The following is a 20,425-nucleotide window of genomic DNA, read 5'->3' as shown; positions in this document are numbered from 1 at the left end:
TGTTTGCATGAGGCCATAAAGGGAGTCTGTCAGCAGTTTTGACCTGCTCATGCAAGCGACCAGGGAGTGGTGCTTTATCTTGAAGTATTCTCTGCTCATTGAGGTGCTTTAAAGCCTGCTCCCTGTGTTTGAGTGACAGCTGCAACATCCATCAGGAAACACTGTCAGGCCTCTTTCACACTACCGTATGGTTATTTCAGTGTTTTGCGGCCCATTTTTCATGGATCCGTTGTTCCGTTTTTTTGGTTTCCGTTGTGTTTCCGTTTCCATTTTTCCTTATGGCATATACAGTAATTACATAGAAAACATTGGGCTGGGCATAACATTTTTTCAATAGATGGTTCCGCAAAAACGGAACGGATACGGAAGACATACGGATGCATTTCAGTATGTGTTCTGTTTTTTTTGCGGACCCATTGACTTGAATGGAGCCACGGAACGTTATTTGCGGGCAATAATAGGACATGTTCTATCTTTCAATGGAAAGGAAAAACGGAAATACGGAAACGGAATGCATACGGAGTAAATTCAGGTTTTTTTGCGGAACCATTGAAATGAATGGTTCCGTATACGGAACGCAAAAAACGGCCCGCAAAACGGAAAAAAAAAACGGTAGTGTGAAAGAGGCCTCACTCAGAGCAGAGGTGAGGGACTGTGAAGCAGAAAGCACTTGGCAAAGAAGCAGTGCCCGGTAGAATAGAATAAAAGTTCATATTCACACTACTCCTGATAAAAGCTCCACATGAGGTATGTTTGTCCTGCTCTCGACAGCCCCTACATAGCACTTTCAGCAGTTTTGCATAGTCAAAACTGCTGACAGCGTGCAAAGTCAAAACTGCTGACAGACTACTTTTAACCCACACTTCCTGATTCCGAAAACATACTAAAGTAATGCTAACAATATTACGATGAAACTAAATTTCCTATAGTAATATAACAAATATTACAGCTTATAGCTACTAGAATAGTGGAGATGGGTCATTTATCCAGGGAGTTATTCTGATTGCCTGATTGGCAAATAAAAAAAATTCCCCCTAAAATGAGAAAAATTGGTCTCTACCTGAAGGTTTTTTGAGATTTGACAGGCCACTGGACTAACTAAATAATCAAGACCTTCTCATGTTCATGGAAACAACAGTGTGCTTTGTTGCATGGGTTATTATGCTACTTGAAGCATCCACTTGATGTACGGCTTGTGCTTATAAAAATATATACATACGTGGCCAGCAACAATAATCTTATAAGGTATGACATTTAAATGATCACGCTCATCACATGGTCCATCACATGATCCATCACCATGGTAAAAGATCATGTGATGGACCGTGTGATGAGCGAAGTGACTGTCATCAAAGGTCTTATTCCTCAAAGAAGAAGACAGAAGAGATGACGGCTGCGCAAACAAGTGGATTAAGGTGAGTTAAATTATTTATATATTTTTTTTAACCCCTCCAGCCCTATTTTACTAAGCATTCTGTATTCAGAATACTATTATTTTCCCTTATAACCATAAGGGAAAATAATACAATCTACACAACACCTAACCCAAACCCGAACTTCTGTGAAGAAGTCCGGGTTCGGGTCTGGGTACCACATTTAGTTTTTTATCACACGCGTGCAAAACGCATTGCACCCACGCGACAAAAACTGAACAACGGAACGCAATCGCAATCAAAACTGACTGCAATTGGGTACCTACTCGCGTGAGTTTGCCGCAACACATCCGGACCTTATCCGGACACGCTTGTGTGAAAGAGGAAGTAAATTTGGCGTAGCTGGCGTCAGTTTCTGGTGCGCGGAGTGCCAGAGATCTATTAATCGAATAAATTAGGAGCATCTCACTTCAGGGCACAGGGATCAAGACTTGCGTATGGGAATGCCAGTCTTGATACATGTTCCTTATTATGTTCTTCTGCTGCTGTAGACCATCCACTTCTCCATGCATAATCCTTATCCATGCTCTTCTGACTTAGTTCATTAATTGATAGTTTGGGCCCCAGATCCAGGCCTCAATGGGCATTTCTTGCTCGGAGTAGTATTTTCTATATGCTTTAGAAACTGGTCTATGTGAAAATTGCTGGAGATTGGCAGCTTTTGAGTTTATTATACCCACTGTGGGAAGGAAATTAAACTCAGGGCCAAGAACAGAACATGTGCATGTCCACTTCCACTGCATCCTATAATCATTGCAAACACGGGTCATATCATAAATGGATTCTAATCACACATACCAAATAAATTGTCCACTGAATGCACATTTTTTTACAATATTTCAATAACCTTGCTAGCAACCGGAGGGTGCTAGGCACTTACTTTGGGTGATTTCTATTGTAACCAGAGTTGTGGTCCTCTCAGACGTTGCACCGTCAGTTGCACTCACCTTTTTGAAAGAAAAAACAGTTGGGGTCATTTATCAAACTGGTGTATAGTTGCCCATAGCAACCAATCAGATTCCACCTCTCATTTTTGACAGCTCCTTTGGAAAATAAAAGGTGGAATCTGATTGGTTTCTAAGGGCAACTCAGCAAGTTCTACTTTACACCAGTTTGATAAATGACCCCCAGTGTCTTTACAGAATTAGGGCAGCATTGTAGACATCACACCCTATATCTACTAATGGTATGTTCACACTGCACATTAGTGTTGAGCTTATCAAAGTTAACGAAGTGGACTTCGATCCAAATTTTAGGAAAAATTTGATTCGCCACAAAGCCGAATTTCCTTGTGCTTTGTGGTAACGAATCGATTTCCCTGAAATGGCGGTAAAAAAAATCATACTTACCTCATACATTCGAGTGCAAAGAGGTCGCTGTGGCCATCTTGCTTGAAGATCTTGCGCAAAATCTCGTGCGCGGTGACGTATGACCATGCCGGCTGAAGTGATGATGTCATCACGCGTCGCGCAAGATTTCACGCTGGAGCTTCAAGCAAAATGGCCGCAACAGCCTCTTTGCACTCAAATGGATGTGGTAAGTACAATTTTTTAAAAAAAAATTCTGGTCTCAGATGCCGCGATCAGTGATGAACGCGGCATCTGAGGGGTTCACTGTGTCCTTTCATTGCACCCGCTACTTACAAAAGAAACTGCACTACGTGACAAATTAATTCGTCACAAAGCAAATTTTTTTTTTGTAAGATTCAGCGAAGCAACTGAATCGAATTTTTAAGAACTATTGCACATATTCCATTTGGCAGATGTATCTCATGCACGCAATGGATGGCAGTGTTCATTTGGCATTTGTCTAGTTGGTTTACATCAGCAATTTTTTTTTCTCAAGCATATAAAAAAGCTTCTACATATCATTTCAACATAGGAGTCTATGGGCGACATGTGCCATTGTATGACTTTGCAGTGGTGGACATCAGAGCCCTCTGTTGGAGGTATAAATCAGGAAGTATCAGTAAACGGATACCTCCAGAGCCTTTTTGCAGAATGACCAAATAGATAATTTAATCATTTATAGATCATTTTGTCAGAAAACAGATGTTGACTTAACAGAACCCACCTGCGAGCACATGCTACCACGGTTTTCGGACCTTTCTCATGTGGCCCTACCCTTTATGGTCTGATTGTGTGTATGGCTGAAAATAGCCTTCAGGATCTAGCGTTATTAATGGAGCAGGACTCAGAGTTGGACTCCTAGACCCCATTTTTCAAACTCTTTTCTCCACTGAATCCCATATTGGACGCATTCTGAGGTTTTGTATGGGTCATTACACACAGATCCAACTTTTTCGTCACCATTTACTTCTATGCGAGAAAATCAGCTTCCATACAACACCAAAGACAACAGCACTACCTGGTAGTGATGAGCGGCAAAGGCAATATTCGTTTTTGCAATATTTTGTGAATTTTTCGCACAATATTTGCAATAAACTCACGAATTCTAGAATACGTGATCTCGTCATTATTTTCGCGATTGCGCAAATTGGCACTAATGATGCGCATATTTTTTTGCGCATCACATTTTATCATGTCTGAGTAGATATTACAGATTTTAAGTATTGTTGTGACATCACAGCACTATGTCTGTAGCATGTATGTATGGACAGCAGAGAAACCGTAATTCCTATCACACTACCTAACACCCTGCCCTATAGCTACACTATATCACTATGTAACCTACACTGACTATCTCCCACTAACTATCTGTATTATATATATGAGCTAACTAACTATCTAATGTAATTGGATAAGGAATAGGATCCAGATGAAAGCACAGAGCACAGCAATGACACTGCTCTCTCAGAACTGCAAAAAAAAAAAACTGCAGAAATGGCTGCTGGGGAGGTTCTTATATAGTAAGGGGCAGCTTTCCTATTGGTTGCTAGGGATGTTGCTAAGCTCTGACAAAGATATTGCAGCCTTCTCATTGGCCCACAAGTAAGAAGGGAGGTTACTGATGAAAAAAAAACTAGAATATTCATGATTACCAATATATAGCACTATATTCTACATGTTCGCGAATTCTCAAAGTGCCGATATTCGCGATAAAAATTTGCGATTAGAATATTTGCGATCAACACTACTACCCGGACTGCGTATAAAAATGTGTGCAAAAATATAGCAACATACCAAGGTCTAGGAAACTTAAAGGGATAACATTAATATATTAATATTACGTAAGAATAAGGCCTTTAATGTGTGTCTTTCTTTTCAATAAACCATGAAATACAGTACTTTGCAGAACTTACTAGGAACGCAGTGGTGCCAGGAGAGTTGAAAACAGAGCTAGTCAATATGTATCCATCGCGAAGAACGGTAAAATCCGTGCTGTTCTCTACCTTATATATGACAGCTGGATTAAAACCCTGAAAAACAGACAGTGCACATATAAATATGGAAGCTGTCTGATTAATGATGCCTAATATAGTAAAAAAATATTTTTTTTTTTTTTTACAATATTCAAGAATTTAAAAAATATTTTGCACTTGGTATTCATAATTAGCAAGGTTTGGAGTGTATATTAAGGCAGTTCTGGTCTGTGATCTATGTTATGAAGGGTCTGGACTGGGATCTGCAGTAGTTTATATCTAGTTTATGTTTTCTGTATTACATAGAGGTATTTATTTAGGGTCTGAGGGGTCTGTATTTGGGGTGTCTGGTCTAGGGTCTGGATTTATTTAGGATATCAGGTCTGGATTTAATTAGGAAGTCTGGTCTGGAGTCCGGATTTATTTAGAATATCAGGACTGGATTTAATTAGGAAGTCTGGTCTGGGGTCTGGATTTATTTAGGATGTGTGGTCTGGGGGCTAGATGTATTTAGGATGTGTGGTCTAAGGTCTGGATTTATTTAGAATGTCTGGTCTGGGGGGGTGGATTGATTAAGGATATCTGGTCCATGGCTGGATTGATTTAGGATGTCTGGTTTGGGAGCTTCATTGATTTGGGATGTCTGGTCTAGGGGCTGGATTAATTTAGGATTTCCAGTCTGAAGTCTGGATATATTTAGGAAGTCTGGTCTGGGGGATGGATTTTTTTTAGGAAGTCTGATCTGGGGGCTGGATATTTTAGGATGCCTGGTCTGGGTGCTGGATTTATTTAGGATGTCTGCTCTGGGGGTTGGATTTATTTAGGATGTCTGCTCTGGGGGCTGGATATATTTAGGGAGCCTGGTCTAGAGTCTAGTGTGTTTTATTGAGGTCTAGTGTGGTTTCTGATTTAAAGATGTGATGAAGGGGCTCCTATGCACTATTTGTTGCCATAAGTTGTGGGCATCTCTTATTGGGTCAAAGGGGAATAAACTTTGTGCAGCGAGTATGTTCTTTTTCTTGACTGCAATGCTATCACAGATACAGTGCAAAAAATATATGTTGGTAAAAGTATACCAAGCACAAGAGCAACGTTCAGCCGTTTTGTAGATATGTAAATAATACAAATAAGTATAGAATTACAATATATTGTAAGAATCAAACAGAATAATTATTTTATTCTTTCAGCTACTGGAGATACTTACATCTGGAAAATCTCTATCAGAGGCAAATACTTGGAGTGATTTACTCCTGGTCACTAGAATTACGAACAAAACTTCCAATATCTGTATTTGTAGGGATAGTTCCATAGTAATTGGACATTTGAAATATTGGAGGGTAATTATTCTTTTCCTTTACTTCAATCTGGACTGTGGTGGTGGCATATTTCTGTATATCATTAGACTGATAAGCCTGGAAGGAAATGCAATGTCTATTATACCACAAAAAATATAGTAAATGGCAAACGTTCTTTCTAGTAATCAGCCAAGTACAATAATAAATACACTGCACATGGAAAATACTGCATAATGATTTACTGTATAATACATGTTATAATATAGTATATAATGTTCAACTAAAGTCCTATGCGAGATATCTGAATCAACATCATTCTGGATTTACATCAGAGATGTTTCATGGATATTGATGTGACGTCACATGTCCGTTTCATCCAGTAATCAATGCTGCAGGATGTTATGTAACAAACTGTTACTGAGACCGGCATTGACTGCATGACGCTGCCATGAGATACTAAGATCAAATGTATTCACAACCACAAGTATCAGAGCAAAATGGCTTATTATTTCTAGTGCCCTCTACTATGTCCACCCAACAAGTTCTTCAGTACCTACCATAACTTGCAGCAGGATTGTCCTTAAGGTGTCTACTGACTTGTCCATTGTTATGTTTCCGTTTCCCGTATCTATAGAAAATATACTGTTCTCATTGCCTAAACACAAAGGAGATTAAAAGTTTAAAAATAGATTAAATGGTGAATTAGTAAAGGTTAATGGATATCTGCCAAAACTGTTTATCGGAGATACATGAGATATTCAAAAGGAGTTTTTTCATAGGTTACATCTTCTCAGACATAACCACTTATCGTCCTTCATGACCTGTCCTTGCTTGAAGCCGCAGGCTGCAAACCTACATCTCCTCCACTTATATTCCTATAATGCCTACTATTCTGAGCTTGGATATCACCATGGATACATCCATGGTAACTGCCCTGAATAATGTGTATGTGTGTCTGTGAAGGTTCTCATTTATCCAGGTCATGGTATATATCTGTAAAGAATAAATCAAGGCAACTGGACGTACTGTAGATTTCTTGAAAACGTTTCACTTGTTCTTCCAACGAGTTTTCTCAATTCTGAGTGATTGTACAAAAATTCTGGGAATAAATATGTAACTGAATCCACATCTGGTAATTATACCCAGAAGTCTTTATCACCTACTGACTCCAATTAGAATAATGGAATCAACACCTTTGACCCAATGCTGGGTATAATTACCAGATGTGGATTCAGTTACATATTTATTCCCAGAATTTTTGTACAATCACTCAGAATTGAGAAAACTCGTTGGAAGAACGAGTGAAACGTTTTCAAGAAATCTACAGTACGTCCAGTTGCCTTGATTTATTCTTTACAGATATAATGTGTATGTGTTCACACCAAAGTGAAGAGTGCAGTGAATCCAACATAGACATTAGATAGCTGTTAGGGTAGGACCACACATATAGCCCCGGAAATATATATGGTATGTAACACCCTCACTATTTCCTTCTCCACTGTCTAGAGAGAGATATATCTATATAGTCCTATTATTTCAAAGGTAGGGATGAGCACGGAAACTACTGAGCTTGTCAGTCCACCTCTGATTGCAGAAGAAGGTGGACCAAAGGGATAAACAGAAGAGACAAATGTGACATGCAACAATATTTTTATTGCAGGTATATTACAATAATACTTTATTTAAAATGCCTAGTAATACTAATACTCCTGGGATAACCCCTTTATCGAGCTATCATTGCAAGTGGTTCAAGATTTTATTTAATTGAACACATACTGGATCCCATCAGCTGGCAGAATAATATGTTGCAAAGCAATACTGTATAGACCCAGTGAAAAGCGCATACGGCATAAGAGCTTCAATGTTTTCTATTTGGCTATATGGAGAATCCGCTGTTCTGACAATTGCAATATTTATTACATTGATATTTTTACATACCACTGATAATACTGTAGGAAATAGGGTCATTAATGCCATAATCTCCATCAACAGCATATAGAGGGCCAGGCATCAGCTGTAGCGGCTCAGTCTAAAATAAAAATTGCATTACTTTACAGTAATAATAACTATTTCAGGCCTCTGTCACATATTTATTGTGTAGTCTGCTGACATCCCACTTGTTTCTCTTTTTATACTTGCTTAAAGGGGTTGTTTCACTTCAGCAAATGGCATTTATTCTTTTTATATAGAAGATATTCGACACATAGTAACAAACAATGAGGAGCTGTGCATGCCAGGAGACAGCCTGTGCTCCTCCCACACAGCCCAGCAGCGCAAGGTGCCAGGTAAGTATTTACAGTTTTGTTTTTTTTTCCTGTGAAGGGGGCACATATCTGGGCATAACTACTGTGACGGGGGCACATCTGGGCATAACTAGTGAGAAAGGGGCACATGTGGGCATAACTATTATGAAAGGGGCACATATCTGGGCATAACTACTGTGAAGGGGCACATATCTGGGCATAACTACTGTGAAGGGGCACATATCTGGGCATAACTACTGTGAGGTGGGCACTGATCTGAGCATAACTATTGTGAAGGGACACATCTGGGCATACCTACTGTGAAAGAGGCACAGCTGGGCATAAATACTGTGAAGGGGGCACATGTGCGCATAACTACTGTGAAGGGGCACATATCTGGGTATAACTACTGTGAAGAGGACACATATCTGAGCATAACCACTGTGAAGGGACACATCTGGGTATAACTACTGAGAAGGGGGCACATCTGGGTATAACTACAGTGAGGAGGGCATATATCTGGGCATAACTACTGTGAAAGGGCACATATCTGAGCATAACCACTGTGAAAGGACATATCTGGATATAACTACTGTGAAGGTGCACATATCTGGGCATAACTACTGTGAACGGGGCACATATCTGAGCATAACTATTGTGAAAGGGGCACAGCTGGGTATAACTACTGTGAAGGGACACATCTGGGTATAACTACAGAGAAGAGGGCACATATCTGGGTACAATTACTGTGAAGAGGGCACTTATCTGGGCATAACTACTGTGAAGGAGACACTGATCTGAGCATAACCACTGTGAAGGGACACATCTGGGTATAATTACTGAGAAGGGGGCACATCTGGGCATAACTATTGTGAAAGGGGCACAGCTGGGCATAAATACTGTGAAGAGGCACCTGTGTGCATAACTACTGTGAAGGGGGCACATCTGGGCATAACTACTGTGAAGGGGCACATATCTGGGTATAACTATAGTGAAGGGGGCACATATCTGAGCATAACCACTGTGAAGTGACACATCTGGGTATAACTACTGTGAAGGGACACATCTGGGCATAACTACTGAGAAGGGGGCACATCTGAGCATAACTAATGTGAAAGGGGCACAGTTGGGTATAAATACTGTGAAAGGGCACATGTGTGCATAACTAATGTGAAGGTGGCACATCTGGGCATAACTACTGTGAAGGTGGCACATCTGGGCATAACTACTGCGAAAGGGCACATATCTGTGTATAACTACTGTGAAGGGGCACATATCTGAGCATAACCACTGTGAAGGGACACATCTAGGTATAACTACTGAAAAGGGGGCACATCTGGGTATAACTACAGTAAAGGGGGCACATATCTGGGCATAACTACTGTGAAGGAGGCACTGATCTGAGCATAAGTACTGTGAAGGGACACATATATGGGCATAACTACTGTGAAGGGGGCACATATCTGAGCATAACCACTGTTAAGGGACACATCTGGGTATAACTACTGTGAAGGAGGCACTGATCTGAGCATAACTACTGTGAAGGGACACATCTGGGTATAACTACTGTAAAGGGACACATCTGGGTATAAATTAACTACTGTGAAGGAGGCACATCTAGCCATAACTACTGTGAAGGGGGCACATATCTGAGCATAACCACTGTTAAGGGACACATCTGGGTATAACTACTGTGAAGGAGGCACTGATCTGAGCATAACCCCTGTGAAGTGACACATCTGGGTATAACTACTGTGAAGGGACACATCTGGGCATAACTACTGAGAAGGGGGCACATCTGAGCATAACTAATGTGAAAGGGGCACAGTTGGGTATAAATACTGTGAAAGGGCACATGTGTGCATAACTACTGTGAAGGTGGCACATCTGGGCATAACTACTGCGAAAGGGCACATATCTGTGTATAACTACTGTGAAGGGGCACATATCTGAGCATAACCACTGTGAAGGGACACATCTGGGTATAACTACAGTAAAGGGGGCACATATCTGGGCATAACTACTGTGAAGGAGGCACTGATCTGAGTATAACTACTGTGAAGGGACACATATATGGGCATAACTACTGTGAAGGGGGCACATATCTGAGCATAACCACTGTTAAGGGACACATCTGGGTATAACTACTGTGAAGGAGGCACTGATCTGAGCATAACTACTGTGAAGGGACACATCTGGGTATAACTACTGTAAAGGGACACATCTGGGTATAAATTAACTACTGTGAAGGAGGCACATCTGGCCATAACTACTGTGAAGGGGAAAATATCTGGGTATACCTACTGTGAAGGGGCACATTTGGGCTTTACTATTGTGAAGGGGGTACAGGTAGGCTTACTACTGTGAAGCGGCACATGTCGGCATTACTACTGTGATTAGGTACAATGTGGACATAACTACTGTGAAGAGGACGCAAGGGGTGACATAACTACTGTGTGGTGGCACAATGTGAGCATTACTACTGTGAAATGGACATAATGTGGGCATTACTACTGTGAATGGGGCACAATGTGGGCATAACTATTGTGTGGTGACATATAGGGGGAATAACTACTATGTGGGGGCATTAGGGGAACTAGATGGGATTGGGTATGTATAGTTATATTTTGGGTGGAGTTAGAGGCATGGCAAATACTGTCCCTCTTTGTGCTTTTCACAAGTTGGGAGCTATGGGTAAATCACATAAGTGTAAAGTTCTAAGTTCAATCTGACACAATATGACATCAAACAATGCAATTCACTGTAGTTTATTGCCTTGCAATTGACGTACATGTGCACATTACTTAAAGCTGTTGTTAATCTAAAGTGCATCAAGTGACTCAATAAAGGAGCAAAGTCACAACCATTTCTTCTGTCTTATCATGCATACTTCTGTGACCTCTTGACAACCATATAAATGCATTGTTGCCATCGTTACTATGAGCTAGATGACTGTATTGAAGAACACAGAACAGTTGATATGTAAATGTCTACTCTGACGTGCATAGTAAAGATGTTTTATTAATTAAGGGCTATCCAAGACATTTAGTGGAGTTGTCACCTCTGGGACCCACACCTATCTCTAGAATAGACTCCTGAAAGTGAAGGAGAGCACGCCCTTTGCTCTCCATTCATTTCTATGGGAGCTTGGCTATCTTGGAACTTCCATGGAGATGAATGTAAAGTCTCATGTAGACGTCCGTGGAACACGGTCCGTGAGATACCGGACTGGCAACCAGAAAGCAACCAATGACGCTGTGCGCTCCTGCAATTCCAGTCCGGTATCTCACGGACCGTGTTCCACGGACGTCTGCATGAGGCTTAAGGTCGCTCCACATGCTCTGGGTCCCACACATATGTCCAGAATTGGACCCACAAACTGAGTGGAGAGCAGCCGCGCATACATGACTGCCCTACATTCATTTTCATGGGAGTTCTGAAAACAGCCAAGCTCCCATGTGTAACACCCCGGAGTGGTGTTACCACTCCTACAACCTGCTACTATCTCTAATGGTTAACCTAAATGCCATGTTATGTGCTCACCACCAGTGCAAATGGCAGAGCTATAGTTAGAGAGAATGATGCGCTCTCCTTTACTTTCGTGGACCCATTCTGGAAATAGCTGTGGGACCCGCATCTGACATCGGTGGCTTATCCTAGTGATAGGCCACCAATGTCTAAGATGAGATAGCCCCTTTAAAAACACTCAGAGACAGCAGGAAAATCCCCTGCCGCCCTAGTGCTGATCCTGCTGATCTCCAATGCTGTCCTGCAGTGATGACATTGAGATTACCCGCAAGTCACTGCTGCAGCCATTCACTGTCTGCTAAGTGACTACAGTGGGTGGTCACAATGTCATCACTGCAGAACAGCAACAGGGACCAGTGGGAACATCGGAGTTGCGGGAGATTTTCCAGGTCAGAAATATTTATTTTATCATTTTATGACATCCCATGCTTTCTCTGTGATTAGTAAATGTCCCAGACATCCCCATCTACACTTTATCTTTCCGTCTGAAATAATGGATCGTAGACGGAAATGGCTAAAACGGATGCAAAATGTGCCTAACTGAGCATAACGGAGGCTTAATGAGTAATTAAACCTTTTTTCCATTTAAAAAAAAGTCTTGATCGGCGGCAGTGTCAGACTGGGGTGCCTAGGGCCCACCAGTAAAATTTATTTTAGGGCCCACCGTACGGATACATACAATCTGTCAAGTTTTAAATATATAAACAAAATCTGGTTGAGGTGCTGTACATTGAATACAGTGAGGAACAGAAGTATTTGAACACCCTGCGATTTAGCACGTTCTCCCACTTAGAAATCATGGAGGGGTCTGAAATTCACATTGTAGATGCATTCCCACTCCCATTGTATGATTTTAAAGAATTTATTTGTCTTGCACTGCTGAACATAAGTATTTGAACACCTGAGAAACAGCAAGAATTCTGGCTCTCAAAGACCTGTTACTGTGCCTTTAAATAGTCTACTCGGTTCATTAATCTATCTTAGTACCACCTGTCTGAGCTCTTTAAAGACACCTGTCCACCCCACAGTCAGTTAGACGCCAACTACTACTATGGGCAAGACCAAAGAGCTGTCAAAAGATACCAGAGACAAAATTGTGGACCTTCACAAGGCTGGAAAGGGCAATTACCAAGCAGCTTGGTGAAAATAGATCAACTGTTGGAGCAATTGTTAGAAAATGGAAGAGGCTAAAGGCGACTGTCAGTCTCCCTTGGACTGGGGCTCCATGCAAGATCTCACCTCGTGGGGTATCACTGATGATAAGAAAGGTGAGGAATCAGCCCAGAACTACAAGGGAGGAGCTGGTCAATGACATGAAGAGAGCTGGGACCACAGTTTCAAAGGTCACTGTCAGTAGAACACTACACTGTCATGGTTTCAAATCATGCATTGCACGGAAGGTTCCCCTGCTCAAGTCATCACATGTCCAGGCCCGTCTGAAGTTTGCCAATGACCATCTGAATGATCCAGAGGAGGCATGGGAGAAATTAATGTAGTCAGATGAGACCAATGTAGAACTTTTTAGTCTAAACTTCCCTCGTCGTGTTTGGAGGAAAAAGAAGAATGAGTTGCATCCCAAGAACACCATCCCTACTGTGAAGCATGGGGGTGGTAACATCATGCTTTGGGGGTGCTTTTCTGCGAAAGGGACAGGACGACTACACTGTATTAAGGATAGGATAAATGGGGCCATTTATTGTGACATTTTGAGCAACAACCTCCTTCCCTCAGTCAGAGCATTGAAGATGGGTCATGGCTGGGTCTTCCAACATGACAACGACCCGAAGCACACAGCCAGGATAACCAAGGAATGGCTCCATAAAAAGCATATCAAGGTTCTGGAGTGGACTAGCCAGTCTCCAGACCTAAATCCAATAGAACATCTTTGGAGGGAGCTGAAACTCTGTGTTGCTCAGCGACAGCCCAGAAACCTGACAGATCTAGAGGAGATCTGTGTGGAGGAGTGGGCCAAAATCCCTTCTGCAGTGTGTGCAAACCTGGTCAAGAACTACAGGAAACGTTTGACCTCTGTAATTGCAAACAAGGGCTTCTGTACCAAATGTTAACACAGATTTTCTCAGGTGTTCAAATACTTATGTTCAGCGGTGCAAGACAAATAAATTCTTTAAAAATCATACAATGTGATTTCGTGAATTTTTTGGGGAATGCACCCACAATGTGAATTTCAGAACCCTCCATCATTTCTAAGTGGGAGAACTTGCAAAATCGCAGGGTGTTCAAATACTTCTGTTCCTCGTTGTATATGTATGTAGTGCAGTAAGTTTTGTGCCACTTGTGCAGGGAGTGGGAGACTAGGGGCCCACCTTGCTCAGGGGCCCACTGGGGGATTCCCCTGTACCCTTGTGGGCCAGTCCGAGCCTGATCGGCGGGGGTCACAGCTCTGAGACCACTACTGATCACTAGAATGAGGAGTCAGAAGCACTTAGCCGGGCGCAGCTTCTCCTCGCTGCTGAGTGCAAGACTGTAGACAGTTTCAATAGAAAGTCTACGAGCTTTTCCACAATCTCACGCTCATCAGCAAGGGAAGCTGCGCTCGGCTGAGCGCTTCTGACTCCATGTTCTAGCGATCGTGGGGGTCTCAGAGCTGGGACCCCCAACAATCAACACTTCTGGTATGTCCCTATGGCATATCAAAAATAGAAAAAAGGTATAGTTACTCTGTAAAATAAAGGATCAATTTTTTTGTTTTTGTTGTTTTCTGTTCCTCTGATGGTTCTTCTGAGATGATGATGTCAACCTGGCCTAAGGAACAGTAATTACCACATACATTTCAATGGTGTTCATCTGAAATTCATAAAGCCCGTATCACTAGAAACCTCCGTAAACCACCCCCACACTTACTGCTTGTTCAGAACGGTTAACGCTACTTGTGTAGCCATTGCTAATACAGATCTTCGTGCCTATCAGCCTGCAGGGCTGGAAGAAAGGTGGTTTATCGTCTGCATCAATGATGTCAATAATTATAGATGTTGTAGCTGTGAAACTGGGATGAACGTCAGGAAATTCAGTGTCCTAAACAGAAACAGACGATGACACGGTCATTTGAAAAATGCACAAGAAGATAAAAATGAAGACGTGTGATATATCTAAAATCATACAATGCGTCCACAAAGTTTGGTACACGAGAGAGCACATTTATTATTAGAAATGCGCCAGTTTTTTAATGCATTTAGCATAAAAAAATTGGCGTGCATACTTTTCATGACATTTGCTGTTTTATACAACATTTTGGCACATTGTGGAGTGTAACTATGCCAACCTATAGGCGGTGTAAGCTTCGACTAAACAGATTTTTTTGGGCGCACAGATGTATTTTTCTAGCGCAGAGACAAAATTCTGGTGCACAGAAACATTTTTGGTGCATTAATGGAATTCTAGCATGAATCTGGCACAGGATTTACAATACTTCAAATTTATAAAGGTCTATGGGCCAGAATAGTAAATTTATCTAATATTAAGACCATAGTAAATCTGTCCAATCACTTCTGCCTCTTAAAAATATATTGGAGTTCTATAGAGGGACATTTGTCAAAACGATTGGTTGATATGGGCAACTTAGCCAGTTTTTGTGATAGAAAGCCATACAATCAGAACATTTGCTAGCTTTCACCAAGAAGCTGGAAATCCTATAGCAAAAAATAATAATTAAAATAAGACCCAAATGACACTAAACTGCGTAAAGTAATTAACACTGAAGAGGACAGTATACTACTACAGAGCGATCTGGATAGATTGGAGGCTTGGGGAGATAAGTGGCAGATGAGGTTTAATACTGAAATGTAAAGTTATACACATGGGAAGGAATAATGCAAGTCATCAGTACATACTAAATGGTAAAACACTGGGTAACACTGACATGGAAAGGACCTAGGAATTTTAATAAACAGCAAACTAAGCAGTAAAAACCAGTGTCAGGCAGCTGCTGTACCACTTTACAAATCACTAGTCAGACCACACATGGAGTACTGTGTACAGTTCTGGGCTCCTGTGAACAAGGCAGACATAGCAGAACTAGAGAGGGTCCAGAGGAGGGCAACTAAAGTAATAACTGGAATAGGAGGACTACAGTACCCTGAAAGATTATCAACATTAGGGTTATTCACTTTAGAAAAAAGACAACTGAGGGGAGATCTAATTACTATGTATAAATATGTCAGGGGTCAGTACAGAGATCTCTCCCATCAGCTATTTATCCCCAGGACTGTGATGAGGGGACATCCTCTGTGTCTGGAGGAAACACAAACATAGAAGAGGATTCTTTACGGTAAGAGCAGTGAGACTCTGGAACTCTCTGCCTGAGGAGGTGGTGATGGTGAGTACAATAAAGGAATTCAAGAGGGGCCTGGATGTATTTCTGGAGTGTAATAATACTACAGGTTATAGCTACTAGAGAGGGGTCGTTGATCCGGGGAGTTATTCTGATTGCCTGATTGGAGTCGGGAAGGAATTTTTTCCCCCTTGTGGGGAAAATTGGCTTCTACCTCACGTTGTTTTTTTTTTTTGCCTTCCTCTGGATCAACTTACAGGATAACAGGCCGAAGTGGATGCACAAATGTCTTTTTTCGGCCTTATGTACTATGTTACTATGTTACATGTTACCCTTTACAGCACCTATACAGGTCATATTTTTGTGCTCATCACCCAGTGAAATTGGCACTCTCTATGACAGGGGCCTGGCCGCATGGTCTGCTTCATGCTAACTTTCACATTGCAGCACCTTGACTTGGGATGTATGCAAACACGTGGCTTATGAACCATGTTGGTGAATGTTCGCAAACACACTGTATGTGGTTCAGTCTACTATTTTCCAGAGATTTTTGGTGTCACTAGAACTGGACATCTAGGCCACATGTCCCAAATATTTGGCCAAGTAGTTCTGGATTCACATTAGAACACCACTTTCAATTGTATTTGATTCCTCAAAACTCAGGATAGGCCATCCCTATCTGATTGGTGGAGGTCCAAAACCCCTTCCCCCCTGCTTCGGAGTTACCTTGTAGCCCCGGAGCAGGACGTAGGTGCAGATACTACACAGGTCTGTCCAATGTGAGCTGATAGAAGGGAATGGGAGCAGCGCTGCAGGAACCAGCTCCGTCTACTACATAATGTACTGAGCTGTGCCGTTCCTATTTCCGACACCGCAGAGCTGATCGATGCGGTTGTGGGGTGTCAGACCCCCGCCAATAAGATAACGATGCTTGCAGATCAATATAAAAATTCAAGACTAAGAATCTCATGATTTAAACTATTGCTAGTGAATTGTTAGAGAGACATAAAAGGCTGAAAGAGAAACGCGTCCACGAACAAATCTTGCACAGAGGCCCGGTGCATTCTGTGTTTACCCTTGAACACAACCTACCCGTGCAGTGAGATTCAGCCGTATGTGGGGGTGCAGGTCATAATCCAGAGACCTATTCAGTAGTAAGACTGGATTTGTTACAGAAGACAATCTAAAATAACCAGCAGCCTAATAGTAAGGGGAAAAAAAGCATAATTAGTATGTTATTAGTATGTTAATAGGTTATGAAGTAATAGTAATAGTGATAGTGAGCATTGGGTTTGAGGGGTGTTCTCCATTGGTCCTAGAGACTCATTTGCATATATTAAAACATCATATTTCTCAGTAATGTGGACACATATGAACATGGGACCAACACAGACGTCTTCAGCTGCCAAGTGCACATGTAACAGGTCAGCCAGTGTCATAGGTACAAAACTGCTGACAGATGCACTTTAAGCATTGCGGTTCTTTCAATGATTTTCCCTGTATAGTGATGTTGCCGGCCACATGGAGATAACCACAACCTCATTCACTTGAATGCATTGCCAAACACAGTGGGTGACCAGCAGCACAGATGTACCAAATGTATATCCAGATCGGTGAACCCACTGATTATAATGTTTTGGCATATGTCAGCAAATTATGGGAATACCCCTTAGAGTCTATAAATCAATTGGATATAATGATATATTATTACCTAGAGACTGACAATTTCATATTTGCTGAGGACCACTGATGCCATATTGTATACTCCAATGTGCCTATGGTTTTCTAGGATTTTTTTTACCACATATTTCATGCCAATGTTGCACTCTCGTCCCATGCCGTATAACAGAGGTACTATGTGGGCACATAAAGTACACATGGGTCCATACTAGGTCCGTGGAAAAGGTAATACCATGAGTCTCACAAGGCCACATTATCTTTCTTAAAGGGATTGTGTCACAAAGCATATTCTACATTTTTCTAACCAACACCTGGATCTGAATACTTTTGTAATTGAAAGTAATTAAATAGTTACTACAGCCAGTGAGCTATTCAATAAAATGTATCTATACAGCGCCACCTGCTGTTTGATCTCTTTTTTATTTTTTGTCCGTCTCACTGAGCTAGTCAAACGTGCTTAGTTGAAATCTCCTACTGCCACCAGTCATATCTTCTGTTAGAAGCTGTAGTAGTTACAGGCAGGGCTGGTGCTACCATAAGGCAGACCAAGCGGCTGCCTTAGGGCGCACCCTGGGGGAGGGCGGAAAAATGTGACATGGAGGGGGAGAAATGTGACATGGGGGGCTGATGTGACAAAGGGGGGGTGATTTGACATGGAGGGGGAGAAATGTGACATGGGGTCTGATAGATGACATGGGGGGCTGATGGCTGACATGGGGAGCATGATGGCTGACATGGGGGGCATGATGGCTGACATGGGGGGCATGATGGCTGACATGGGGGGCATGATGGCTTACATGGGAGGCATGATGGCTTACATGGGAGCATGATGGCTTACATGGGGGCATTAAGGCTGACATGGGGAGCTGATGGATGGGGGCTGATGTCTGACATGGGGGTCTGATCTGAAGTCTGATTAACATTGGGGGTCTGATTGGGGCTGTTAGCTGAGGTCTGATTAACATTGGGGGTCTGATTGCTGGTATGACCTGAGGTGTAATGGAAAATATTTTTTTCTTATTATCCTCCTCTAAAACCTAGGTGTGTCTTAGAGGGTGAAAAATACGGTCCTCAAACCAGCGATTGTCTGAAGCAGAGAGAAGATACCAGGACCACACAGAGGCCAGCTGCTGCAGACGGGACCAGGGCCAGATGAGATGCGAGGGGGGGGGCGCCAAAATGTAGCTTCGCTTGTGTTGGCAAAAATCCTTGCACCTGCCCTGGTTACAGGAAGAGAGCTGCAGCAGAAAGGACACACTTCTTGAGCTGCCAGGGTGGAAGCAATTGAAGCAGTGAAGCGGGAGATCTCTGGATCCATGTGAGGTACAGGGCTGGTTTTAGCTATGTTAGAAATGTATTATCATGCACTATATGATGGTAGGTAAGGGGAGCAGAAGATCATACAACCACCCAAAGGGATATTCCAGTTATATGAAGTTATCCTCTATTCTGAGAACTATTAGATCATTGGCGGTCCTACTGCCAAGAAAGGGGGCCCCCATAACCAGTGGAGCCCTCTGAAGTAAACAGACGCCCCATTCATTTCTAGATGGGATTTCCGGACATAGCGCTGTACTCGGCTATATCTCCAGAACTCCCCTAGAAATTAAGAGAGTGACTGCGCACATACCCAATCATCTGCTCTGTTCACTTCGGGGTGCCCCACGGGTCCTGGGGCCCCCATTTTCGCTATCAGTGGGGGTCTTAGTGTTAGGACCTCCTCCAATCTAATCGTTTTTTCCTATCTTGAGGATAGGGAATACCCCGGTTAAGTAAAGCTACTTTCACATCAGCGTTTTTGCTGGATCTGTCATGTGGATAAGCAAAAGCGCTTCCGTCATAATAATACAACCGCCTGCATCCGTTCTGAAAGGTCAAGACGGATCAGTCTCTAAAACCATTGTAAGTCAATGGGGGACAGATCCGTTTTCTTCTGCGTCAGAGAAAACGGATCCGTCACCATTGACTTACATTGTGAGTCATGACGGGTCCGTCTTGATCAGTTTCCCAGGACGCACTCAGCGTTTTTGTGTGCGTCATGGGAATGCAATGAAATTAAACGGAACGCTATCTGGAGCACTTTGTTCCCTTCAGTTCAGTTTTGTCCCCATTGACAATGAATGGGGACAAAACAAAGCGTTTTCCCCCGCCATAAATCCTATGACGGATCTCAATAGCGGAAAGGGAGAACGCTGATGTGTTAGTAGTCTAACTGACCTCAGAGTCAGTCACTAGTTTATAATGCCCTCAGGAAGGACAGAATAAAGTAGACAACACATGAAACAATCTGAAATATTGCTGCTTGTCCCTCACAGAACATCTCATGTCATGTCTACTTCTTAGACCTCCATAACAAAAGGTCAACAGCGATCATGAAGGGGGGATACTACCAACGAAAATAAATTCAGAGCATAGCATAGGTATAGCAAATATTTGTTGTTCCTCTCACCGTATCATTCCCAATGAGCTCATAGTAGAGGGTATCCATATCGGCATCTTCAGCTTGTATTGCTGGACCAAGGGCGCTGTTCATTGGCAGATTCTTAATATACATATAAAATGATGTTTGATGTTGCATTATGAAACATGTCATACAGGTGATTTACCAACAGTCTGATGGTTAATAGCTGGCCTTC

General features: G+C 42.2%; 1 protein-coding gene across 1 annotated transcript in view; it reads right to left on the bottom strand.

Moving 5' to 3' along the window:
• CDHR5 (cadherin related family member 5) overlaps positions 1–20,425 on the bottom strand; it is a 52,514-nt gene that overhangs the window by 16,379 nt on the left and 15,710 nt on the right. The window contains 9 exon segments of the mRNA XM_044270432.1: positions 2,314–2,380; positions 4,696–4,812; positions 5,960–6,010; positions 6,012–6,167; positions 6,608–6,705; positions 7,989–8,079; positions 14,684–14,854; positions 17,202–17,309; positions 20,239–20,331. Of these exon segments, the coding sequence (XP_044126367.1) occupies positions 2,314–2,380; positions 4,696–4,812; positions 5,960–6,010; positions 6,012–6,167; positions 6,608–6,705; positions 7,989–8,079; positions 14,684–14,854; positions 17,202–17,309; positions 20,239–20,331 (952 nt within the window).

This window comes from Bufo gargarizans, chromosome 10, assembly GCF_014858855.1.
Source record: "Bufo gargarizans isolate SCDJY-AF-19 chromosome 10, ASM1485885v1, whole genome shotgun sequence".
Classification (NCBI taxonomy): Eukaryota; Metazoa; Chordata; class Amphibia; order Anura; family Bufonidae; genus Bufo; species Bufo gargarizans.
The sequence above is the reverse complement of the archived record's forward strand: the minus strand, read 5'-3'. Positions and strand labels throughout refer to the sequence as shown.